This window comes from Bubalus bubalis, chromosome 13 (genome assembly GCF_019923935.1).
Source record: "Bubalus bubalis isolate 160015118507 breed Murrah chromosome 13, NDDB_SH_1, whole genome shotgun sequence".
Taxonomy (NCBI): Eukaryota; Metazoa; Chordata; class Mammalia; order Artiodactyla; family Bovidae; genus Bubalus; species Bubalus bubalis.
This window is the reverse complement of record NC_059169.1, coordinates 63656646-63683889: the sequence shown is the minus strand read 5'-3', so window position 1 is coordinate 63683889 and position 27244 is coordinate 63656646. Positions and strand designations below refer to the sequence as shown.

Sequence of the window (27244 nt, the reverse complement as noted above, 5' to 3'; positions counted from 1 at the left end):
CAGCTGTTAAAAGTCAATTATGGTGATTAAATTCTCAAACTGCTAAAATTCTTACAAGCTTCAATATAAAGCAAGACAAAGAATATATATATATATGGACAAGGAGTTGAAATTCAATTAAAATTGGCATTGTTACAATTACTTGATGACTTTTAGTTGGCAAAAAATATACTTAGTATACATGAAATTATGATGTATTTTAGAGTCACTTGAATATTTTCTAAACTTAGTTTAATATTAATAAAATTTTTATTAGCTATATGGATTTACTCCAATCTCAATTACTCTGAAACCACATGTTCAATTTGCTGTTGGAACACGTAAAAGACCATTATTTGGGGATAATAAGCATTGACTAATCTTTGTAAAATTACTAAACGTACAGTCCTGCATTATTTAGAAGAAGTAAAACTAATGTGAGATTCTTTATGTTTAGTGGAAAAGGATATCATCCCAGAAAATTTTAGCACAAAAATACAGTATGTAAAATTTTACAAACGCTTCTATAGTGAGAATAGAATTTGTAGGAAAATAACTCATGGCAGGAGTGACCGAACATATCTAAAATATTTATTGCTGCTTTGAACTTATTTTTAAGTAGGGCACTACCAATTTAAAAGAATGTTTACACCATATGATTACATGAATGAAATGTTTAATCTCAAAGCAACTGAAGACTATGAGAATATGAGAAAGCTAGAACTTTGTTTTGGAATCCTAGGAAAACTTTAACCATTAAGAAAATGGAGGTGTTTGTGTATGTGCCTAAGGGCGAGGGCAATTGGGGTGAATGCTGCAGAAGATCTGAGTTTCCTACTACCCAGAGTTTCCTGGGTTTCAAGCATTTGAAATGCCTCAAAAAAAAAAAGGAAAGTAACAAAATGTCTACCAGTGACGGTTTTCTTTAAATGCAGAAAATATTGATAGTTGTCCAAATATATTACCAGAATAATGATGCTCTGAGATTTTTCAAAAACTTTTCTTGCAGTGAAAAGAATTCCAGAATATTTTTGCTTAAATCAGGAAAATATAACTTGAACAACTCATAGCATACATAACCCAAGAGTAATAAATTTGCATTCCAGCATTATCACCTCCTTCCCTAACACACACACACACTCCCCACACTACCAATTATGAACACTCTATAAATCCAAATTTTATACAAAACTCACTCTACCCAAGAAATGGCCTCTTTATGCTCTTTGGGGACTTTTTGAACATAAGTGAAAGTCACTCAGTTGTGTCTGACTCTTTGTGACCCCATGGACTATACAGTCCATGGAATTCTCCAGGCCAGAATACTGGCATGGGTAGCTGTTCTCTTCTCCAGGGGATCTTCCCAACCCAGGGATTGAACCTAGGTCTCCCGCATTGCAGGTGGATTCTTTACCAGATGAGCCACCAGGGAAGTGAACCTAATCTATCCTTAAATTTTGAACATAATCTATCCATAAATTGAGATGAACAATAACCAATCATCCCACTGTGCAGTGTCTTCCTTAGATTGTTACTGTGTAAAATGAGACAGATGCTTCAGAATACACATGAGTCTTTTCAGAGGTGAGCAAACTTACTTCTGATAAAACTCAGCTTACCAGAGTCTGAAGCAGAAACAGAAACAATGGAGCCCTCTATATAAGATAAACTGAAGACTGCATTTTAACAAAGTATCTATTCACCATGGTAGAACATCTATCTAAAATCCCATTTAATGTGTTTATAATAAATAATTTTATAAGTCCTAAGAGATAATCTGATAGGCCTTAACTTTAGTTAACCTATCATTTATGTTTGTGATTCTTTTGTAGACCTGATAACTCTTTATGTTAAAATGAAACCAACAAAAACCAGTGCATTTTCGGCAAAGACAACTCTACAGAAAAAACAGCTTACAAAGCATATATACTCTAAGTAAAATATTCCTGAATTATTTCCCAGCATAAACATATACTAAAAAGCAGTTATAATTTCAATGTTGGTGGGTGATAATTTGCTCTGCCTTTGGATTCACTAGGTGAGCCAGCTGAGAACTGCGATTCTAGTTATATCACGTTCAGTACAGCATATGGAATCCATTCTTCAGTTTCTGGAAGGGTACTGACTCTTTCATGGCACTAGGATATCATTTAATGATCAAGAAGAGTAACTTCCTACTAGATTGGATGAGTGAATAAACTGGGGGACATGATTTAAATCTACTGGGCCAGGATGACTAAGTCTTTGCACCCCTTGGTTGGAGGACTGACTTGTTTTTACTTTTTCATGGTTTCCTGGGCACATCTTTATTGCAGCACTTAAAATGCATCAGATGTCTGCATTTAGAAGGCTGTTGCTCCCATTTGGCATAAGCTACTTGAAGACAAGGAAGAGAATTATTTTCTCTCAACTGAATACAGAAAATGATATACATCTTTGTTGCATTTATATATCATAGTAAAACGGTCAATTAAAATAACAGATTACATCTTTTATATTTTTCTGGAATTGATTTCAAGTTGTTCTTTAAAAATATGCTAGACTTTGCATTTTATAGAAGAGATCAATTTTAAAATATGCTCCAATAGGAGTTAAAATGCAGCTGGTCATTCCAGCTATATATACATATAACATGCATACTATTATTTTTTAAATGACATAATTTTATAACTGCCACATTTTTCCCAGTGTGTAAGTTGTTTTCTCTTTGTAAATTAAATACTGAGACAAATGTTGAACTCATTTAATTCATTCATTCATGTAGCTAGCAAAAATTATTCAATTATTCACTGTTTCAAGCACTGAGAGAATGCGGTAATGTATAAGGTGTGGATCTTACCCACAAACTGCTTAAAATACATAGCAAAGATAAGAAATATATAGGAATAAGTATGGAATAAGGGAGAAAGAGTTTACCTAAGCATTGTTAAAGCACTTGACATGTATGAATCTCATTTGTTCCTCATAACACACCAGCAGATAGGTACAGCTATGATTTCCATTTTACAGAGAGGAAATGAGACTGGGAGCTGAAGCAACTTAGGGATGGTCACTCAACTTGGAAAGGGCAGAGACATGATTCAAACCTGGTGACCTGACTCCAGGGTATTTACTGGTAAGTATACTGCCTCCCGGGCTTCCCTGGTAGTTCAGCTGGTAAAGAATCCACCTACAATGTGGGGGACCCCAGTTCAATTCCTGGGTTGGGATGATCCCCTGGAGAAGGGATAGGCTACCCACTCCAGTGTTCTTGGGCTTCCCTGGTGGTTCAGACAGTAAAGAATCCTCCTGCAACACCGGGAGACCTGGGTTTGATTCCTAGGTGGGGAAGATCCCCTGGAGGACAGCACAGCAACCCACTCCAGTATTCCTGCCTGGAGAATCCCCATGGACAGAAGAGCCTGGTGGGCTACAGTCCATAGGGTTGCGGAGAGTTGGACTAACTGAAGCGACTTAGCATGGCACAGCAAGGCATACAGCCTCCCACCAAGAGCAGAACATAAAAATAATAAAAATCCTATAGACAGTCACCGAACTGTAAGATTTCCAGTCTCTTGGGGAGGATATGGTGGGGCCAGGTGAGGCAGTGAACTGAAGTGAGTTGTGATGGATGGATGTGTAGGATTCAGATAGGTGGATGTTCAGGGAAGAGTGTGTGAGCAGGAAAAGAGTTTGAACGAATAGGGCGGGATACGCACAGGAGAAAATCAGATGGGACAGCAGTTAATAGATGTGAAGGGGAACAGTGCCGGATGAGACTGAAAAAATACATGTAGCCTTGAATGTCATATTTTTTAGGTTAAGGAACCAAAGATTAAAGCTCAGGTATCACAGTGTGGAGCAGCGGTGTCTGTCCTTTTTTGAGCTCACACATCTCTTGAAGATGATTAAATATTTGGTCCCTTCCTAGAAAAATCCACATATGAACATTCATCCATCCTGACTGCATAAAAGCGAAGTACTCATATTTTGCAGAAAATAAAATTTGGTTATTTATCTTGATGTCCTCCTCTATCTAAAGATCTTTCTGCCTCTGTATTTACTGTTATTTCTTTTCCTCCAGTTTTCTTCAGAAAAAAAACTGCTCATCCTCAATTTGAACTTTCGTACTGTTCAAGTCAGGTACTCTCTCCACCTGGCTATCGGTCCTACCCTCCCCCACTTCTGCTTCTCTCTTATCTTGGTTTCCTCTCTTTAGTTAAGCTTCTAGACACCAGTTTTTACCTCTTAGTTCATCACTCCCATTCACTCCTTTTGTCTTCACTCTCATCCTCTACCTAGGCCAAGGTGTTAGGGACCTACATGTTAATTAAAATGCTAAAGGCTTGGAAAAGTCCTTCCATTCATTAAAAAACATAAAAAAGAAAACACAATCTGTGTAACGTTTTATTTTTAAACCCAGAATTCCCCAAATATATTTAACTACATATTTTCTTTTTAGCATATTTCAAAATAACTGTGTTCCAAGGAATATCAGTTTGAAAATTACTGAGTCAGAGTTCCTTGATTTCTGAAGTATATTACAGATGAAACTCATGCTTATTGCACTTTATAGAGTTTTTTTTTTTTTTTAACAAATTGAAGTTTGTGGCAATCTTGCACACAGAAACTCTTATCAGCACCAATTTTTCCAACAGCATTTGTGCACTTCACGTCTGAGTGTCACCTTTTGGTAATTCTCATAATATTTCAAACTTTTTCATTATCATTGTATTTGTTACAGTGATGTATGACCAGTGATCCTTGATATTACTACTGTAATTGCTTTTGGCCACCATGAACCCCACCAAGATTGTGAACCTAAGTGACAAATGTGTTTCTTCTGACTGTTCCATTGACCAGTGCATTCTCTTGCTTTTCTCCTTTTCCCTGGGTCTCTCTGTTCTCTGAGACACAACAATATTGAAATTAGGCCAATTAATAACCCTACATTGGCCTTGAACTGTTCAAGTGAAAGAATCAGTCATAGGTCTCTCACTTAAAATCAAATGCTAGAAATGATTAAGCTTAGTGGGGAAGACATGCTAAAAGCAGAGATAGGTCAAAAGCTATTCCTCTTGTGCCAAAGAGTTAGCCAAGTTGTGAATGCAAGGGAAAAGTTCTTGAAGGAAATTAAAAGTGCTACATCAGTGAACACATGAATGATAAAAAAGGAAACATCTTTATTGCCGACTGGAGAAAGTTTGAGTGATCTGGATAGAAGATCAAACCAACTACAACTTTCCCTTAAGCCAAAGTCTAACCCAAAGGTTCTAACTCTCTTTATGAAGGCTGAGAGAGGAGGTGAGGAACTTTTTCAGAAAAGTCTGAAGCCAGTAGAGGCTGAATCATGAGGTTTAAGGAAAGAAGCTATCTCTATAATATACAAGTAAAAAGTGAAGCAGCAAGTGCTAATGTAGAAGCTGCATCAAGTTTTCCAGAAGATCTAGCCAAGATATTTAATTCAGTATCTTGAACAACAGATTTTTTTTTTTATGTAGATGAAAAATGACCTTCTATTGGAAGAGGATGCCATCCTTCTAGGACTTTCAAAGCCAGAGAAGTCAATACCTTAAGCTTCGAAGAACAGGTTGACTCTTGTTAGGGTCTAAAGCAGCTGATGACTTTAGGCTGAAACCAATGCAAATTTGCCATTCTGAAAATCCTAGGGCCCTTAAGAATTATGCTGCAACTATTCTGTCTGTGATCCGTAAAATGAACTAATGAAGCCTGGATGACAGCACATCTGTTGACAACCTGGTTTGCTGAATATTTTAAGCCCAATGTTGAGACATACTGCTCAGCAAAAAAAATTCCTTTCAAATTATTACTGCTCCTTGACAATCCACCTGGTTACCCAAGAGCTCTGAAGGAGATGTACAAGGAGACTGATGCTGTTTTCAAGCCTTCTAACATAATGTCTATTCTGCAGCCCATGGATCAGGGAGCTGTTTTGACTTTCAAGTCTTTGTAAGAAGTACATTTCATAAGACTGCAGCTGACATAATAGTGATTCCTCTTATGGGTTTGGGGAAAGTAATTTGAAAACTTTCTGGAAAGGATTCACCATTCTAGATGCTATTAAGATTTGTGATTCATGGGAACAGATAAAAATGTCAACAGGTGTTTGGAAGAAGTTGATTCCAACCCTCATGGATGACTTTGAGGTGTTCAAGACTTCACTGGAGGAAATAATTGTAGATGTGGTAAATACAGCAAGAGAGCTAGAATGAGAAGTGGAGCCTGAAGATGTGACTGCAGTGCTGCAATCTCATGATAAAACTTGAGCAGTTGAGGAATCGTTTCATATAGATAAGCAAAGAAAATGGCTTCTTGAGATGGAATCTACTGCCTGTAAAGTTGCTGTGAAGACTGTGGAAATGACAACAAAGGATTAAGAATGGTACCTAGGGACTTCCTTGGTTATCCAGTGGCTAAGACTCCATGTTCCTAGTGCAGAGAGCCCGGTTCAATCCCTGGTCAGAGACCTAGATCCCACATGCCACAACTAAGACTCGGCCCAGCCAAGTAAATAAATACATACATACTTAAAAAAAAAAAATGGTACATAAACTTAGCTGATAAAGCAGTGGTGGGGTTTGAGAGGACAAAGCTCAATTTTAAAAGATTCTGTTGTGGGCAAATGTGATCAAATAGCATTGCATGCTACAGAGAAATCATTTGTGAAAGGACGAGTCAATCCATGTGGCAAACTTCACTGTGGTCTTATGTTAAGAAATTGCCACAGACACTCCTGCTTTCGGCAACCACCACCTTGATCAGTCAGCAGACTTCACATAGAGGCAAGACCCTCCACCAGCAAAAAGATTATGACTAGCTGAAGGCTCAGATGATGGTTGACATTTTTTAACAATAATATTTAAAATTAAGATATTTTCACTTTTTTAGACACAATGCTATTGCACACTTAACAGACTATAGTATAATTTAAATATTAACATAATTTCTATGCACTAGGAAAACAAAAAATCACGTGACTTGATCTACTCCAATACTCGCTTTGTGGAACAGAACCTACAATATCTCCCAGGTGTGCCTGTATTCTCTCCTGTTCTCTTTCTTCCTGACCTCCTTCTTGGTATCCCTGAGACATTGTCCTTTGTTGGCCAATTAAACCTTATTGTTACACAGGGGATCTGACTTTGGGCTGCTGTTCTTCTCTTTATATATTCTTACTTTCCTTGGGTTATCTCAGAGGTTTAAATTATGAATTCTATGCCCAACTTGGCTCTCAAATTACAAACCTTCATATATATTAGAAAAACTCAGATATCCAACAGACCAGGATGACCAGTCATCTTCATTTCTCTTTCCCCTAAAGCCCTGCATCTTTACATTCCCAAACACATTTAATAGCTTCTAGATAATTTCTTCTCCCAGGCCAGATTCCCCTCATTCCTACTCCTCACAACTGATTAATTATCATGGTCCCTCACATCTGACCTCCTCCGTGTTGTTCGAAGCTGTCCCCTTCTCTTTCTTCTACCACCAGTTTAGTTCAAGCTTTCATTACCTCTGATGTGGGCAACAAGAGCCTCTTACCTCAAGTCTAGACATCCTAAAATCATAATCAGCACAGTAGCCTGAGTAATTTTTTTAAAATTAATTAGTTCTTTCCATTGCCATGCTTAAAAATCATTATTGTCTCACTGTAGCCTTTAGGGTAAAATATAGGGTCCTCATGGCACAAAATGCACCACCTGTAACCCTGTCAATCTCAGCTTCGGAGATTTCTGCCTCATACTTCGACCTGAATAACTGAGAACTAGTGTAGTTTCACAGGGAAGGTGATATTTTAGCACATGATGTTTACATGTTGTCTGTAAAAACTCCAAATTTTAACTTATGATTCCAGACTCAAAACAGGAAACATCCATTCTAGGAAGGCTTTCCAGAATACACATGGTGGTCAAGGGCCCTGTTTTGTGTTATCATGGTTTCCTTTGTATATTTAGGACTTTTTTTTAAATTCCATTATCTGTTCTCCCACTACACTGTAAACTCTTTGAAAACAGGAACTTTAATCATGTGTCTTTTTACCCCAAATACCCACCATAATGTCTTACACACAGTATATGTTGAATATTTTATATTTGTTTTGCTTGGATAACCACATCCAACCTGAGTCAAGTTAGGATCTGACAACAGAGAATAAGGACTCAAATAGGTCCTTCCAGCTCTTATCTTTATTGTGTGTGATGAATTTTGACATTTTCTATTTGAATCTTTTCTCTTTTATTTCATTTACAAATAACACTGGTAATAGTTCAAGTAATTGATTTGCTAACCCATCAATAGGTTATAACTTAGAATTAAAAAAAGAAAACAGTGATGTAGTAGATGAACAAGGGCTTTTGGTGAAAGAATGGGTTCACTTCTTGGCCCACTTATTTGTTATGTGATCATAAATAAACACCCCAAAGTCTGACCATAAGTTTACACATCTTAGAATGAACTGTAATACCTAATTCATAGAGTTGTGAAGTGTTCAGCCTGTAGGGCTGTTTTCTCTCTTATGCAAATTCTATCTCCCGGCATCATTTGCCCATTTGCACTTACTCTTTACTACTTAACTAGCTCATCCTCTCCCCACACCCTGAAAACTGCCTGGTGAATACAGACTTATCCACACAATCCATTTTTAGATGCAAGATTTATTTGTGTGTGTGAGTGTGTGTGTGTGTGTGTGAGAGAGAGAGAAAGATTTTATTTTTTTACACTCCTCATTTTGTACTGGGGTATAGCTGATTAACAATGTCATGATAGTTTCAGGTGAAAAGTGAAGGGACTCAGCCATACTTTCTAAGAAAGTTTTCCTGATACTTGGTTCTTAAGGTTCCTATTTTAGATACAAATTGAACATATTTAGCCGCTTCATCTGCTAAAAATGAAGGGAAAATTCAACAGAACTTTTCAACAAAAAAACACATAAAACATTACTATTGGTCCTCTTTTGATCAATAAAACTGCCTAAACCCTTTGTCTGGAAAGAAGATATTTAACAATACTTGGCCAGCAAATTCTGCCTGACTTTCTCTTCTTTTTTACTGATACAAAGTTCTAGATTTATAGTTTATTGGACTGATGCCTGAACTGATGGAGCAGATTCTACTGGAATAACTACATATAAATGGATTTCCATGTAAAAACTTATTCTTAGTGCTATTTATGTTGGAGATCCTTCTGCAGGCTGTGACTCTGGCTCCGAGGCACTAAGTCATTGAAGCAAAATAATTAAATCAATAAAATATTTTCAGTATGCAGAAAGACTTATTTGTCCTTTTGTATGGCACTGCTCTGAGAAGACAATGGCACCCAACTCCAGTACTCTTGCCTGGAAAATCCCATGGACGGAGGAGCCTGGAAGGCTGCAGTCCATGGGGTTGTTAAGAGTTGGGCACGACAGAGCGACTTCACTTTCACTTTTCACTTTCATGCATTGGAGAAAGAAATGGCAACCCACTCCAGTGTTCTTGTCTGGAGAATCCCAGGGACGGGGGAGCCTGGTGGGCTGCCATCTATGGGGTCACACAGAGTCGGACACGACTGAAGTGACTTAGCAGCAGCAGCATGGCACTACTCTAAATGTGGGGGCAAAATCAGTTTTTCACCTAATTGTGAATTAGTGCCAAATTCTTTCAGAGGGAGCACAGAACACTCTGGAATGAGGCAGTGATACCATAATGAAACTTCACCCCTTCCTCTTCTTCAATTAACTAAAACCCACAGTCTGACATTGGGAAAACAGTTTTGTTATCTCACACTTTTTTCCTCCAAGTGTGACAAATGAGGTGACCCATACATTTTCAACAAGTGAATAAAATTCACTCATTCGTATACTTTAAAAAAAAAAAAAACATGGCATATGAAACATTAGCTTCCTAGGAGAGAGATGGTACTTGAGTTGCAAGCTGCCCCTATTTTGCATGTTGGTGGTATAGTTTAACTATAGTTTATAGTTTAACTATAAATCTGAAAGAGATTACTTTGTGGGATACTCTCCATACAGCGAAAACAGTAAAAAATAAAAATAGGTCTCATCTAAAATGCTTTATTAGAAAGAAAGAGATCTCATCACTGTGGTCTTGAAAGATCTACAGCATACAAAGAAATGCTTATTCTTAAAATTAAAAAAGATGCAAGAAAATTATATATGATTGGAATCATGGTTTATGTGTAATAAACATAGTTGAATTATATCCTTTTATATTTTAAATTTACAGAATTTGATTGGTGGGATATCATTACAGTTAAAAGTACCTTTAAAGTGTTTTTATGGACTACAGAATCCATGGTTGGAGGAGACACATACTTTGGCAGATAAAGAGAGATGGATATAGTAAAATGTTTGCAGACTCTAAAATGGCCATGGAGACACTAAAAATAATGAAGAAAGGCTAAGAAGGATAGATATTCAAGGTGAAGCTTTCACTGATTTTCACAACTCTTCAACTGAATTTAAAAATTAACTTAGAAGTTTAAATATTTTAGCTTTGGTAAGAAATGAGCATATGTTAACACTGTCTCTAAGATCTTTGTGAATTCTGTGTTTGAAACTGAACACGAACCCTTTGGGTATACTATTTATGACTGCAAAGCAACTTTCTAATTCAAAGAGAGAAAGACTTACAAAGACTCATAAGGCTTTTTCAACATCAAATAGCTTTTACTAAACAACATTTTGATGAGTTAAGTGTGACTGAGTCGGGGACATATGGATTAAATTTCCCTTAAAATACACATGGGTTTAAAAATTAAGGAAAAAATCCTGAGCAAAAAATAATGCTTTTCAGAGAATCTAACATGTTTAAAAACTATTTTCCTTTAAATACAAATATCAGGTTGACTCCAGTCTAGTTAGACTTTGTAATTAAAACTACTTAATTATAAATGCCAGAGATTTTTAAAAAAATATTAGTTCTATCAGGAAAAGAATCTTCATTAATTCTATTTGATTTGAGTTGTGTGGAATAGTTAGGCCTAACTCAAGCAGACAAGATCTGAGTCAGAGTTTATCTCCATCTATGAAACACTGACCTTGTTTTCATGTACAGAACTTATTCTCTTATTCCATTAAACAATTACAATATTTTTTTTTCCTGTGATTTCAGCTCATACTCTTTTTTTCTTATTTAAATAACACATTTCCTTGAAAAAGTCTTCGGTTTTAGAATTCTGCTGTTCCTTTCATTTTATTATTATAATTGTCTAGAATCTTGAGTTCTTCCTTCCTGTTTGCCCTATGTTTTGCTTTACCTTCCTTTCTTAGCTCAGTTTTTAGGTAACCTTCACTTGCTATATACACAACTTTGTCTCTGGGTGCTGAACATTCCAAGTTAGAACATTTAAAGGCCTAATTATCTCTCTGATCATCTTAATTGTCTACTTTCACTTACCTAGGGTAGACATACTCTGTACCATAATTTCCTGGTTATTTGATTTACTGAGGAGTGGAAGTAGAACTAATTCTCCTGACGACTTTCTTCCCATCAGTTTCTGAACCCCAGAATTCTACATAGTCACTAAGTACTCAAAAGGTGTTAATAAGTAAGTAAATGAGTACATGAAATGCAGTCAAGTAGATTTAGGGAGGTAGGAATGGTCAAACTTAAAAAAATTTCTAAAAAACTGGTGTAGGGAGTCAACTGTACAGTAATGGAAGATAATTAAAATTGTGAAGGTGAGTACTTTATATGTATACAGATGTTGAATTATAATGCTGAATACCTGAAAATTTCATAATTTTAAAAACTCGAAACAAGTTTCTCCCCAATTCACATTTGATAATTGCTTTCATTTTGAATTGGTAGAACAAAGACTGAAAGAAATGCAAACAATTTTACCAGTTAACAATGAGAAAAGCAGTCTGAACAACTACTGCCCAATAAACATCAGTGAAATTGCACTGGGAACTGTTATGAACATTAAAGGTGAGCCATGTGAGGAAGGTGACTGTCATGTAGGAGAACCTCCCATTGACTACATTCTATTTTTCTTAGGTCTCCTACTTATATCTATATTTTTTCTCAGTCTTAAATTCACATAATGTATTTCTTATAAATTTCAGATTCTTGACTTTGCTTAGAAAGTGTGTGTGTATGTGTGCACTTGTGTGTAAAGGATTGTAAATCTACCACCTCACCACTTTGAAAACCTTCCCTCACAGAAAAATCCAACTGCTTACATTCTAACACTTCTTCCTCCTAATGCTAGTTTCCTGTACTAATTATAATTACTCTTTTCAAAATATTCAAAGCAACAGTATAGTCCATTGGTTACAGGACATGTTTTCTATGTGGTAGAGAAAAACAATTTTTTAATTAAGAGTTCACAGTGGTATCTTGATGTTAAAAATGGTGGAACCTCAAGAAACATTTAGTTAAAGTGACATAATCCCTGGAAATTGGGATGGAACCAAGATTAGCTTAACTGTAGGTATTCTTACTCTGGAAAAGTCAAGTGATTATTTGAATGAATGAATCAGTATGAACATATGATCTGATAATTCAAGCCCCAAACACTTAATTTCAATAGCTTAAAAGAAGTTTTATTTTGTCTCTTGATTTTGGTATAAATTATCCAGTAATTATCTCAGCTCTCCAGCTTACGTAAAATGAACTTTTTCAATGGGAACATTTTAAGGGCAAGTCATTTTTTTAGACAATATCCTCATGGTTCAAAGGTACAAGGGATGTAGTTGCTAGTGTTACAGTCTAAAAGGAGGGAAGTATACAGAAAAGCATCTGCCAAACAAGGCTTCAGTAATAAAGTGTCTTGAGAGTGATATAATCAAAATTTTATGGGTTAGCTATAATAAAAAGATAGATAACCAGCACTGGGAAAAATGTGGAGAAACTGGACCCTTGCATACTGCTGACAGGAATATAAAATAATGCTGCCACTTTGGAAAGCAGTCTAGTAGTTCCTCAAAAAGTTAAAAATAATTATTTGACCCAGCAATTCCATGCCTAGGTATACACCCAAGAGAAATAAAAGCATATGTTTGCATAAAGTGTTGCAAATGAATATTCACAGCAGCATTGTTGTAATGGCCAAAAGATGAAAACAAACCAAATGTCCATAAACATTTGATAAACAACGAAGGATGGATAAACAAAATGTGATACAGTCCAACAATGGAATATTATTCACAGTAAAAAAAGACATACACGTTACAACATGGATGAGCCTTGAAAACATTATGATAACTAAAAGAAACTAGTCACAAAAGACTCCATATTATATGATTCCACTGACATGAAATGTGCAGAATAAGCAAATGTATGGAGACAGAAAGCAGGTTAATGGTCCTCTAGGGCTGGAAGGAAGGGAGGGAAGATGAGAATTTTGGGAGGAATAGCTAAAGAGTATGAGATTTCTTCTTGGGGTGATGAAATGTTCTTAAATGGTGGTGATGGTTACATAACTATAAATATACAAAAATCATTAAAATCATTGTGCACTTTAAATGAGTCAATTGTATGGCAACAGAAAAGTTGCTGCCAAAAATTATTATGGGAAGCTAAGATTGGCTAGTGAGTATTTCATAAAGTATTGTATTTAAGTAGGTATTTTAAAAGGGTAGAGATTTTGATAACAGGAAATAAGGGATGATGTACTGCAGAGATGTATCAAGGACATTTTGGGTGGAAAGAGAAGTCTGAACATTGGTGGTGTGGGCTTGCAGAAAATCTTTTCAGTTATTTGACATTAAGTATATGGATGGATTGTTGGTAATAATAGCTTACATACACACAAAACATTTTTCTACCACTTACAGAACTGATCAAGCATAAAGGACCATTGTCATTAACTCAGAATTCCCTAAATTAGCAAAATTACTAACATTTGGAAGCAATAATAAAGGAATCCACATGCATTATAATTCTATTATGTAAAATATTTCTATTGTTTTACAAATATGTGACAGAATTACTACTCTAAAAAAAATGAAATACATTTTATCAGTGGGAGAAAAGTCTTTCGATCAATTAAATAATTCACTTGTCAATTCACATAAATTTGAGTTAATTTTAAATTTTACTCAACAATTGTTTGAAGAAATAACTTGCCAAATTAAATTTCAGATGAAAATAAATGAGATTTTAGATTAAAATCAGTTGAATTAAAATAATTTCAATGTTTTAAGTAAAAATTAGTAAATTGAAAATTTTAGTTACATAGGATATCTTAGGTACTAATTCACATTGGTCAATCACTATAAACTAAAACAGCAATTTAAATAAATTAAGTTAGGTGTTATTGTAATAATTACTGAATTGATTGACATAGTTCTATATTATAATCATATTAGCCATTTGCAAACTATGTAATAAATTGAGCAATTAATAATCACACACATTTATTTAACTTGCCTCTTGAGATGAACAGCTTGGGAAGAAAAGGAACTAAAAGTGAAATAGAAAATTGTTGACATTTAAAACTATAGAACTTTGTCGACATTTTATCTTTATTAAAACTAAAAGAAAATGGAGAAAACATGAGAAAGGGTCAATATTTAAATCCAAATGTGCCAAAAATGCTCTGTCAGATTTTAACTTACAAGATGATTTGGGGAAACCCATATATAAAGGTAAAATTAATTACCAGGCTTATTCATAAACTTTTAAGTACAGTATACTGGGAGTCCATAAAAACTGAGTTATAAACCAAGGATCTTGTTCTACATAATTTTAGAAGAGTCTTTAAATATATATACATATTTATTTAAATATACTACTTGGTTCATTTTAGTTCATGCCATATACTATGGATTTCTAAGGAAGTATATTATTATATACTTTTTAACCTTATGCAAGCTACTTACATTTGTCTTGGCCTCTATATCCTGATTTGTAAAATTCAGGTAATATAGGTTATTACACATGAAGCTCTTTGAACAGTGACTGGTTTCTAGCAAGACATGCTAGCTATTCTTACTCTTTTTTTTTCCTATAAACAGAAACTGACCCTAAGAAAGGCATTATTAATGAACAAATTTTAATTTCTGAGACAGAGATAACAATTATTTGGATCAGAATTCGTTAGAAAACAAATTATATATATATATATGGTTTAAAACTTATTAACAGCTGATTTTTTGAACCTAAAAATACTGGTTTGTAACCAACTTTCCAAATTATTTTTCTGTAACATTGTCACTATCACAGCAGTCCAGATTAGTAAACAGGCTTTAGTATTTACAAAATGAATCTATGAGACACCTACAAACTATAGAGATGCTTTCTGTGACCCTTACTTCTCGCTTCACAAAACATCCATACCCTACTTCTTTCCTACCGCATTCAGAGATCAGGGTCACATCTGTGCAGTGCTGATTTAAACGTGAACACTGAAGATCTGGTAGAAGATCAGTGTTTTAGGACACTTTGTAAGGTTTTTCAGACACATGGATTCTACAGAGACTATGAGTTAGGACCAGGTAGAAAGTAAAGGAGCAAATTTGCTCAAAGAAAAATCTGTTTAAAAGACAGAAGTGGGAGGAGTACTGAGAGAGTGAATTGGTCAAGGGCCGCACAATTGGATTTTTAAACAGTTTACTTCAAGTCTACTTTCTTTGTTCTTCAAGTATTTTAACTTAAGGTTATTTTGAGAATTTTGCTTATAAGCATAAATTAATATTAATAATTACTCTGTCTACTATTAAAAGAGAGAAATACAAAGGAGTTATTAACCTTTATCAGATTTTGCCTCTGGTATTACTGGGCAGATCTTATCATAATAAACTTCAAGGCAGTAGCCAAATATGTATTAACTACCTTTAGTGGAAACTGAAGTCCAGAGATGCTAAACTAAATAACTGTATAATTACTGAATATATCTGTGAGGATATGGGAATAAGGAAAGACAACACATTATCTAAAAATGTCGGGAATCATGTTTGTGAATATTCACCAGTTCATTAGGATCAAGAGTAAGACCGGAAAAACAAAACAAAAAAAAATTGTGGCAAAAAGAAATAATGACTTCATTTGCTTAAATTGCCAAATGGCCTCAGATAAAAAAGTCTGAAGTATTTTTAACAAATACAAAAACAACAGAACCAAAACTTGAACATTTACTTAGGAATCTGAGGCAAACACTGGTTTATAGACTTAAGATTAGTTTTGAACAGGACAAATCATTTTCATGATAGAGAATTGCTAATAACATAGGGACATCCAAGAGCTGATATTAGAACTGCCTTATTAAACATTTTCTAGGAGAGGGACAATAATGTGCTGTCTCCAGTTTACAATCAACAATAACTTCTCTTTGGTAAAATGAGTTTTCTAACTGGCAGAAATATGGTTGGAGACATTCCTAAAACATGCCAGGTAATTTTTGGCACACTTGTAGAAAAAGGAGCACTATTTTATAAACAGAAGGATAATTATAAGTCCACTTCTCTGTTGCCATCTGCCACCCCGAAGTTGTATGGGGTGAAAATGCAGAATAAAGGTTAAGACTCAGTCCCTTTTGAGACTCTAAAGCAGGAGTTTTTAGTCTGAGATCCAGGATATAATTCCATACATTGGTTTCCAGGGGTCAGTGAGCTCTCTGTACAGGACTGTATGGGTATCTTCATGAAACAATCTACTTCCATTGGATTCTCAAAGTGGTTTAAAACCCCAAAATGGTTATGGGCCAACACTAAGACATCTATAACCCATCGGGCCATTGATCTGCTGCTCTGAATTGACCTTAGACGAGCGCCAGAACGAGTGAAAATTGAGAGTAGGCATGCAGTGATTGTTTTGTAGTAATGGGGATTAGTGCTGTGGGAACAGAGGAAAAACAGTAATGGGGAAGGAATTCCCAAGAGTGACAGCAGGGAGGAAATGGCTAATTCCACAGTCACCTGGTTGAAGTAACTATTTTTCATAGCTCTTAGCATGTCAGTCATAGGTTAAATTACCATCGTGTTCCCCTTGCCACCCTCACCCCCAATTATTTAGGCAGTTAGTGAGAACAATTTGTGCTCTCCATTATTTTTTCTATATTAAAAGTTGCTCTTCATTACACAGAGAGTAGATGCTATTCATTTATCATTAGCCTGATGTTTAGTTTCCTCTTTTCAATCTTAGAAATGAGATAAATTATTAACATTAAGATGACTGACCACTGTTCTAACCACTGGCACAAGCTTATTCACCAGAAGATTGACCTCAAATTCACCAACATCATGTGCACTTATTACAACAAATAAAAAAATAACAATTTACCTGCGAGATTGTCGATTTCTTTCTCTTGGAGTAGACTGACCGCATCGTCATCTCCTTCCAGCATAAGCTCTGTCTCTGCATTCTGATTCACTATCGCTTGACTTCTGAATGTTTTCTTTGACTTTACCACATCTTCTTCAGTCCCTAATCACAACCAAAATATAGTCATTTAGATCACTGTGATTGTTTTACTTTCAGTAAGTGTTAGAGAAAAAGCTATTACTTTCTTATAGATATATACTGCATTTACATATTACTTTCAACTATAGAAAAAAAAATGTACCTTTTGTATTTCGTTTGTTCTAAATAACTCTGTGAGAAAGGCAAGGGGTGTTAATGTCACAGGTGAGGAAACAGGCGGATAAAGCTACATGCATGGTTGGGAACCTAGAACTTGGCATTCTAAGATCACTGTACTTTCTACAAAAAAAAATCTGTACTTCACCACAAACTAGGTTTTCTGAGCCATAAAAGTTATACACGTTTACACAATTACACTTTAGTGTGAATCAGATAATCAACTGATCAGATCATTCACAAAAGTAGATAAGTATGAAGAAAATAAGAAAGCATTCACATCTGAAGGGAGAAATGGCTGTTATTGGAAAGCCACAGAAAGAGTACGGAAAGATGTAGGCATAAAATGTAAATACTTCAAAACAGCTATTTCCTTAGCAATGAGGAGAAGGGGATGACAGTAGATGAGATGGTTGGATGGCATCACCGACTTGATGGACATGAGTCTGAGCAAGCTCCAGGAGCTGGTGATGGACAGGGAAGCATGGTGTGCTGCAGTCCATGGGGTCTCAGAGTCAGACATGACCGAGCAACTGGGCTGAACTGAAATTAGCCGTGACATCCTTATTTTGATATATAAAAAGTAGTACGAGGGCTTTCCTGGTGGCTCAAGGGTAAAGAATCTGCCTGTCAATGCAAGAGATGCGGGTTCAGTATTCCTGAGTTGGGAAGATCCCCTGGAGAACAGAATGGCAACCTACTCCAATATTCTTGCCTGGGAAATCCCATGGGCAGAGGAGCCTGGCGGGCTACAGTTCATAGGGTCGCAAAAGAGTTGGGCAAAACTTAGCGACTAAACAACAATGAAAGTAGTACAAATGGCTAAAATTGAAACACACAAAAAGTAACTGAGAAAAATTAGTTGGCCTAGCATTAACATGTTAATCTATGTGAATGTTAGAAATTACAATGCATTTAAATGTCTCATGGATTTGACTCTTTAACAAATATTTCAATATTTAATTCAGACATCTGCTTTGGCAGGTGATAATGAATGTGAAATTATCAGAGCTATAAGTAAATTATATATATATATATATATATATATATATAGCTAAGAAATACCTATATTTCATGTCACCTGAAGTTGGAATTCAATATGGAGGAATATGGTTTAATTTACTGTGTTCCAGCTTTAGTATTAGGGTATAGGGTTCAAAGGGCAGCATTAACTAGAAAAGTATCTTCACATTTCATTTGGTGTGCTGCATATATTCCTGAAATGAAAGTGAAAGTCGCTCAGTTGTGTCCGACTCTTTGCGATACCATGGACTGTAGCCTGCCAGGCTCCTCTGTCCATGGAATTCTCCAGGCTAGAAAACTGGAGTGTGTAACCTTTCCCTTCTCAAGGAGATCTTCCCAACTCAGGGATCAAACCCAGGTCTCCCACATTGCAGGCAGATTCATTACCGCCTGAGCCACCAGGGAAGCCCAAGAATACTGGAGTGGGTAGCCTACCCCTTCTCCAGGGGATCTTCCTGACCCGGGAATCGAACCAGGGTCTCCTGTATTGCAGGTGGATTCTTTATCAGCTGAACTACCAGGGAAGTCCATTTCTGAAATGGAGGCAAAATAAATCATTGCTATATAGTATTTTTGTATCATAGTTTCAGGGGATGCTATGGTTTTGTGTACAAACGTACTTATTTTCCAAATCTTGTCATACCTTTGGCCATAAATCCAGTGAACAATGAACACTTTTGGTTAATTCTCCTAGTCCAATATAGGGATTTCCAACAGTCCTTTCTGTCTACTGATACTTGCTCAACCATTTCTTGGTTAAGCATCTAGCTGTGGTAAAACTTGCATCGTAAACCAAAGTGTTAGCTTCTTTCTTTGCAGCATTCACAATTCTTTTTTTGTTAGCTATTCAGGGCCAGTTCTGTTTGCTAAAACATTAACAAATTGACTCAAAGGTAGCCCATAGAGGAGTAAAAAATACTGTTGAGGTACACAGTCATGTCACAGTAGCACTGTGTCATTGGCTGAGAGATATACTCTGTCATCCGAGCTTTTGTCGGACACGACTGAGCGACTTCACTTTCACTTTTCACTTTCATGCATTGGAGAAGGAAATGGCAACCCACTCCAGTGTTCTTGCCTGGAGAATCCCAGGGGAGAATCCCAGGGACAGGGGAGCCTGGTGGGCTGCCGTCTATGGGGTCGCACAGAGTTGGACACGACTGAAGCGACTTAGCAGCAGCAGCAGCAGCAGCAGCATTTAGAGAGCCCAGTTTAAATACAGCTTAACAGTATAAAGTAATGGATTGTTAAATATATCTTTCAATAAACACTTAAGAAAACAAGCAGTACTATTAGAGATCAATGCTGCTTGGAAGGTGAGGAGACTTAAATGGGTTATATGTGTAGTCTTCTTTCATTGGCCCACAGATGATTCTCATTTCTGGAATAAAAGATTGAGGACTGATTACTGTATGCTCCAGTACCTCATCTTTATTTCATTTGGAGTCTTGGAGATATAGAGCCAGCCCAACAGTGATCTTCTGGGGGCAGCTATCTATATGCTGTTTGTTGCTTGCTTAGTATCTTAATTTGAGAAATTCGAAGCTTGCACCTTTTGGAACAAAGAGGCAAATCCAAAGATTAACAACCAAGAGCTCTCTCCTGAGTCCTTTATAGCCATATGTCTACTAGACATCTTCAGCTGGATATTCCTAATTCCACATTTCCCTAAATGAACGAATTATCTCTTGTTCCTTCACCTCCTCCTATTTTGATCAATACACTTCATTAAGCCACAGACACGTGATTCACCCTGTAAGGTGATGGTCTCAACTGTAGTTCAAGCCATCACCATTTTGGTTTAGAAGGCCTTGCTGCTGCTGCTGCTGCTAAGTCGCTTCAGTTGTGTCCAACTCTGTGCGACCCCATAGACGGCAGCCCACCAGGCTCTGCCGTCCCTGGGATTCTCCAGGCAAGAACACTGGAGTGGGTTGCCATTTCCTTCTCCAATGCATGAAAGTGAAAAGGGAAAGTGAAGTTGCTCAGTCGTGTCCGACCCTTCGTGACCCCATGGACTGCAGCCTATCAGGCTCCTCTGTCCATGGGATTTTCCAGGCAAGAGTACTGGAGTGGGTTGCCATTGCCTTGACAGCTCCCTTATTTACACCATCCTTCATACTTTTGTCAGATTATTATTTTATTTCAACACTAATAACTTGAAAATATTTTCCTGCTTAATATTATTTATTAACTCCTCCAATCAACAACACTCAATGCAAGGCTTATACCCTAAGATAAAATCTAAGCTCCTTAGTATGACTGATTAAGGCCTTTTATCCTCTCATTACCAGTTTTGTTTAACCTTTTCTTACTTTCCCATGAGCAATACTGAACCATTTACAGCTTCCAGAATATGTCATGCTTTCTTGGATCTCTTTATCTGTGTTAAAAGCATTCCTTCAATAAGGTATGTTCTCTCTTTCCTCCTTTGTTTGGGTAATTTCTACTCGGCCTTCAAAACTCACCTCTTTTGGGTGCCTTTCCTAACCTACCCATACTTTCGCAGTCTACATAGAACTCAACCACACTGAGTGGGTGCTCTCCATTATGAGTATGTCTTCTCCTCTGGGCTGTAGCTTCATTCTGCAGCATCAGTGCCTGGTACTAAGCACGTGTGCCACAAACACTTGCTGAACTGAAGTTCAAGTCTACACATCCCGAGTTCCCCTCTCTGAATTCTTTAGGTAGGTCTGTGTGCTCTTTCCCTATACATCCATCATGTCTCGTAAGTCTTGCTACTACAGTAGTTACATGTATTATAATTGGTTGTGTGCTTGTTATCTCCACAGAGCCTGGAAGCTCCTTCCTTGATGAGTAGAAACATCATTCTGCCTTGGTATGCCCAGTTCTCAGCACACTGCCTAGGACAGAGCAAGTTCTCATAAAGTTACCTCTGGATATCTCTTAACCTGAAAATCCCAGGACATCTCAGAGATTCTTGGTGAACTGCCTTCAGTTTGAGAGATAGTTGAAGAATCTTATGTATTAACACAAAAGGGAACTTGGTTCTTAACAAGAAATAGTCAATAACCTCCTTTATGTATGCATGAGTCAGTTTGATAAAGTAAGTTTTTGCTCATATCACAACCGTCTGTATTCTGCTTTGTCTTTAAAAAAAAAAAAGGCTTTACATTACTCTTGTGTTATTAAAATTAAAATTTACCAATAAGCAAATTGCAGTTAAAGGAATGTGAGCTCTCAAATGTATATTAAGCTTTCAGTGTTACCCCCTCTAGTTTTAAAGCAGCAAAACAATTGTGTGTTTAAAAGATATGTAGTAAATGAATTCCTACCAACACACCAGAACTTACCATCCCTGTTGAAGTATTATCAGTTTGCAGCTCGGTAAACTTCCTAATTTTATGGTACTGCACCAAACATTTATCTAAATTAATGTGTATGAGATCCAAAAGTGCTTTTCAATCACAATATCCTTTATGAATTAGACTATCATTTATCAAAATTACAGGCAAAAAGAGGTAAGGTCTCAAAGGGCTGTCTCATTACAAGGCTTATAAACACTGTCCTTAGGAAGAATTGGTTTAACACCCAACAAATCAAAATCTGATTGGGAAGGGAATTTATCTGAGATCATCTATCTTCAGAAGACAAGTTGGACTGAGAGCACCTCTTGGCCTCTTTAGCCATTCATCAAGAAATTAACGAGCGGGTACCACAAACCACCAGAAAGCCTTAGATTCGAAAATGTGAATTATGTGTAAACCTGGACAGGACAGACATATATGCTTATTCTCCAGGAAAACATTAAAATGCCATAACATTTGAAAGGTTCCAGAATAAAAAAAATCCCATCAAATTATAGATTCAAGAAGTCAAATCCAAAATTACACTTAAAATATTTTCCACATCATATTACAAATGCAGGAAACTATCCTATACACATTAGATTTCTTAGTATGTAAATATGCTTAAAGCTCTGTATGTGAAAATGTTATCTAATATAGTACATGGCATTACATGACCCTAAATAAAGCTCCTTTCTCATAGTATTTCTCTTACTAATAAGGATTCATATGAAACAATATATATTAAAAGTGAAGTTAACAAGAAAACTAAGATGTTTCTAGTTTCAGTACTGTTACCTATACTCTAGCATTACTATTATAATACAATAATAATTATCATTTAAAAGTTTTATTGCTATTTTAAACAAGTATAAGTTAAAATACAGATATCAGACACATTAACTTATCTTGATAATGTTCAGAGAATATGTCTTACTGGAAACTCTGGGCAATTAAGGCAAATAATTTATTTCATTTGCCCATCATATCTTTTTCTACTGATAAACACAAGCAGTCAGTGTACAAAAAGTACTATTCAGTAGTTTATTTCTGTTTAAGGAGTTATTCTATAGTCAATTCTAAAATATCTATATTAATAAGGAAAAAAATTAATTTATAATAATAGGTAAACAATAAATAAATATCTATACCAATAAGGAAAAAAGTAATTTATAATAATAGGTAAGCAATAAATCATGTCTGTTTTGCTAATGCACAAAGAAAAGATAAACCCACAGCAAGCCAATTTTAGTGTGGCATGTTTCTTATCAGTTTTATATTGTAGTTATTACTTATTCTGCATTGAGTTTGGAAATGTCTTTAATTTTCATTTATTAAAAATACATGGATGTATATATGTATCTATCTACCTACCTACCTACCTATGTATCTACCTATATACTGTATATTTACTCTGTGAGAATCTCTTCTCAATGTTATTTGATCTGTACAATTTAAGTATATGGTCTATAATTCATGATCCTCTCCCTGCCTATTTAATCTCACTAATTTGCCAATTTGATCTCTTCACACTTTGTGTTCCCCAAGAGCTGAAAGCTTTTGTTACCAAACATGCCACACTGTTTCAAACCTTTAAGTATGACATGTGGAGTTTCTCTTACAGGGAATTTGCTCACCTGCTTTGTTCTTCAAGATTCAGTTTGATTACTCTCTTCTCTGCATACATTTTGTATCTTATATATAGTCCCAATATACTGTTGTTTTTGATATTTTTTCCTAAGGTTTTCATTTAGGTGTACTCAATTAGATTTTTATTTCCAGTGCAACAAGTGTCAAAAAAGTGGCAATCAATAAATATTTGTTGAGTGAGCACATGAAAATAAATATATAATCAGTATATTAATCATTTTATATGTACAGCACTTCAGTTTAGTTCAGTTCAGTCACTCAGTTGTGTCCGACTCTTTGCGACTCCACGGACTGCAGCACGCCAGGCTTCCCTATCCATCACCAACTCCCAGAGCTTGCTCAAACTCATGTCCATCTGAGCTGGTGATGGAGAGTTCTGACAAAACGTGGTTCACTGGAGAAGGGGATGGCAAACCACTTCAGTATTCTTGCCTTGAGAACCCCATGAAGAGTATGAAAAAGTACAGCACTTAAGTTACTTTTCTCTTTACGTCCTTTACAATTTCCTCATACGTGAGGAAGGTGAACTATGTGATTTGCAATTCTTTTCTTCTTTTTTCCAGTAAGCATCCATTAAGAACATACTAAAAAAAAAAAATCCAGACCAATCTCCTAACTTCAGTTTCCTAGGCTGTTGGAAGAGGACTAAGTATTTACTAAGTGAACTCTTAAAGGATTATTGCAGTGTTAAAATGAGACAATGGATGCTGAAATACTTTGAAATGCATGAATATTTTTTGTACAGTGTTAGTCGCTCAGTTGTGTCCAACTCTTTTTGACTGTAGCCCACCAGGCTCCTCTGTCCATGGGATTCTCCATGCAAGAATACTGCAGTGGGTTGCCATTTCCTTCTCTAGGGAATCTTTCTGACCCAGGGATTGAACCCACATCTATCACATCTCCCATAATAAGTTCTTAAAATGTTTTGTTAAAATGTTGAGAAAATAACAAGAGTATTAAAAAGAGTTTACTAAGTCTTTAATTTAAAACGGAACAAGGATACAACCAATTCTTTATTGATTACAACACTGCTGCGGCTGCTGCTAAGTCGCTTCAGTCGTGTCCGACTCTGTGCGACCCCACAGAAGGCAGCCCACCAGGCTCCCCTGTCCCAGGGATTCTCCAGGCAAGAACACTGGAGTGGGCTGCCATTTCTTTCTCCAATGCATGAAAGTGAAAAGTGAAAGGGAAGTCGCTCAGTCATGCCCGACTCTTCGCGATCCCATGGACTGCAGCCTACCAGGCTCCTCTGTCCATGGGATGTTCCAGGCAAGAGTACTGGAGTGGGGTGCCATTGCCTTCTCCTGCCTAAGGTTTATGCAAAGAGCGAAAAATGCAGGCTGATGTGAGGATCACAAAACTCAAATAAGCTACCAAATGCATTTTAGGTCTTATGAGCACAATACCCAGCAGATACTGATTATTCAATAATGGTTTCCCTTCCTTCAGTTGGGATTAATCTTCCTATCACCATGCTGTTGTGATACTCTGTTTGTATTCATTACAAGGCAATATGAGCCTTCAATGCCTCCATTAGATCAGATGCTTCCTGAAGACAGCAAGGACAGCATGTAGGCAGGTACCAAGAAGTGTTTGTAAAGTTGAAGAGAGTGTAAATAGCTTACATTAAAAATCGTTTTCCCTCAATAATCATATCATTCACTTAAAGGTATTATTAAATAAAATGATATAAGAATCAATATATTTGAAATTTGTCTTTGATTTTGAATGAGGCATCTTATGAATATAAATATTTGTAGTATCTTACATAAGGAAAAAGTTGGACACGACTGAGCGACTGAACTGAACATAAGGAAAAAAAAATGCTTTCTCAACAAAGTTGATATCATAATTTGTTTTACAGAATTATATAGATGATCCACATAATACATAATTTTCTTCCATAATTGGAAAGAGATGGAAAGAATGGAAATTTCATCTCATTTTATCTAAATATATTAATAGGAAATTCTAACATTACTAAACATCTTAAAATCAGTTTAAGATGGCATTCATTTTTGGGGAAGAAATTCTTTTCAATATATAGCATTTCACAACATTTTTAGCTTATAAAATGTGTTTTGACAAAATGGACTAGGACTATTAATGACATATGATACTTTGGCTAATTTTAAAATAGAGGTTGTTCTTTCTCATTAAAGTTGAAATCAGAGCAAGAAATACCTTTACAGAATAGTGCTTTTAGTAACTCCTAATGATATTATTTAATTTCTACTTTAAAAGAAAATGATTTTAAGATAAATATACCTCTCAGCTGATTACATGAGATATGGTGATAATATCTCATGCAATAATACATATGAATCAATCTATTATAGAGAAGTTTACAATTTTGAACATTACAAAAAAGATGAAAAAATGCTTTTTGTTGTATTGAGAAGCCTACCGTTCAAAAATATTTTATGCCACTTAATGTGACATAAAAGCAGCAGATACATACATAGAACAAACTTTACTGTAACAATCATTTACTAAAAAAATAAATAATCTCTCCATAAAGTAATTTAAATTCAAAATTAAATTTTGCCTTTGACTTTATAGTACAAATATAGCATTTCCTTTCTTAAGAAGCATGAATGATGAAGACAGAGAAATAAAGATTTGCTGAAGACCAAGGACTGAAAAAATACTCTTCTGTACAGAATAGGATTAAAGGAAAAACAGCCTTTGTAACAGAAAAATCCCAATGGTGAACACTGTTAAAGTGACACTGAATAAAAACACTATTGGAAAGAATGACTGGAAATCTCAGGATCTTTTTTTTTCTCCTTTATATCTGATGCTGAGTCAGGAGCCTTGCTTTATCAATACAAAATTATTTTATGAAAGCATATACTTTCATAAGTGAAACAGACTGTTTCTATTCAAATAGACAGTTCCCATCTGTTGTTTCAAACAGACTTTAAATAAAAAATGTGAAGTTACTGACCACAGTTAACAAATATAGAAAAAAAATCTGGACAGTTTAGACTCCTTCCTTAGTTGTGGGTATTTTAGTCTGAATGCACTGGATTTAATCATGGTTCTTACTTCAATTCATTTTTGTTGACAGAGAATATATTTTATAATCCAAAATAGATACTATCTATACCACCATAAAACTATGAAGAAACTAGTTTCAAATTTACAATGAATTTGATTCAGAAATGGTAATCCTTCCCTGAACTAATAATTGATGCTACTATTTATGGTCCATCTAGCATATCATTGTATCACATAAAATTAGAGTACAGCATCCTTTGTGCTTTTACTAATGAAATGAGTAACTTGTGCAGACTCTGTTTTAAACGAGATATAAACCTTATATCTGCAAGTAGGTTGTTCTCTGAAAAGCCCCCCCAAAATATTTCAGTGGCAGGATAAATATGCAGAATTAGCAATATGGGCATTAATTAAGATGGAATGTTCACAGATTATTCTTCTAAGTGGTAAGTTCTTATTCACATTAGTTGTGCTTGTAAACGATTTGCTAGACTATAAGAAATAACAGAAAATGGCTACCTAACATCAACAGTTATTGCTCTGTGGAAAAGGACATCAAGGACACTTGCAAGTAAAAGAATTGGATCAATATTAACGTGATTTTCATTTCATGCTTCCCCAACTCCAGTAAGCTGACAATATACTCTGATTATGTGAACTGCCTCAGAGTAACACAGAAGAGGTTATTAGAGCAAGAGGTGGAAATGGAATGCACTTTTTATATTGACAGGCCTGCTAATAGAGTATACTGATTTTCAAAGA

The 27244-nt window shown here is 35.7% G+C and overlaps 1 protein-coding gene across 9 annotated transcripts in view; it reads right to left on the bottom strand.

Moving 5' to 3' along the window:
* The window catches only part of NBEA (neurobeachin), a 656478-nt gene that overhangs the window by 215412 nt on the left and 413822 nt on the right, over positions 1-27244 (bottom strand). For all 9 annotated transcript variants that reach the window (XM_025263201.3, XM_044927359.2, XM_025263205.3 and 6 more), the window contains one exon: positions 17205-17348. In XM_025263201.3, coding sequence (XP_025118986.2) covers positions 17205-17348 — 144 coding nt within the window. The remainder of the gene's footprint in view (positions 1-17204; positions 17349-27244) is intronic.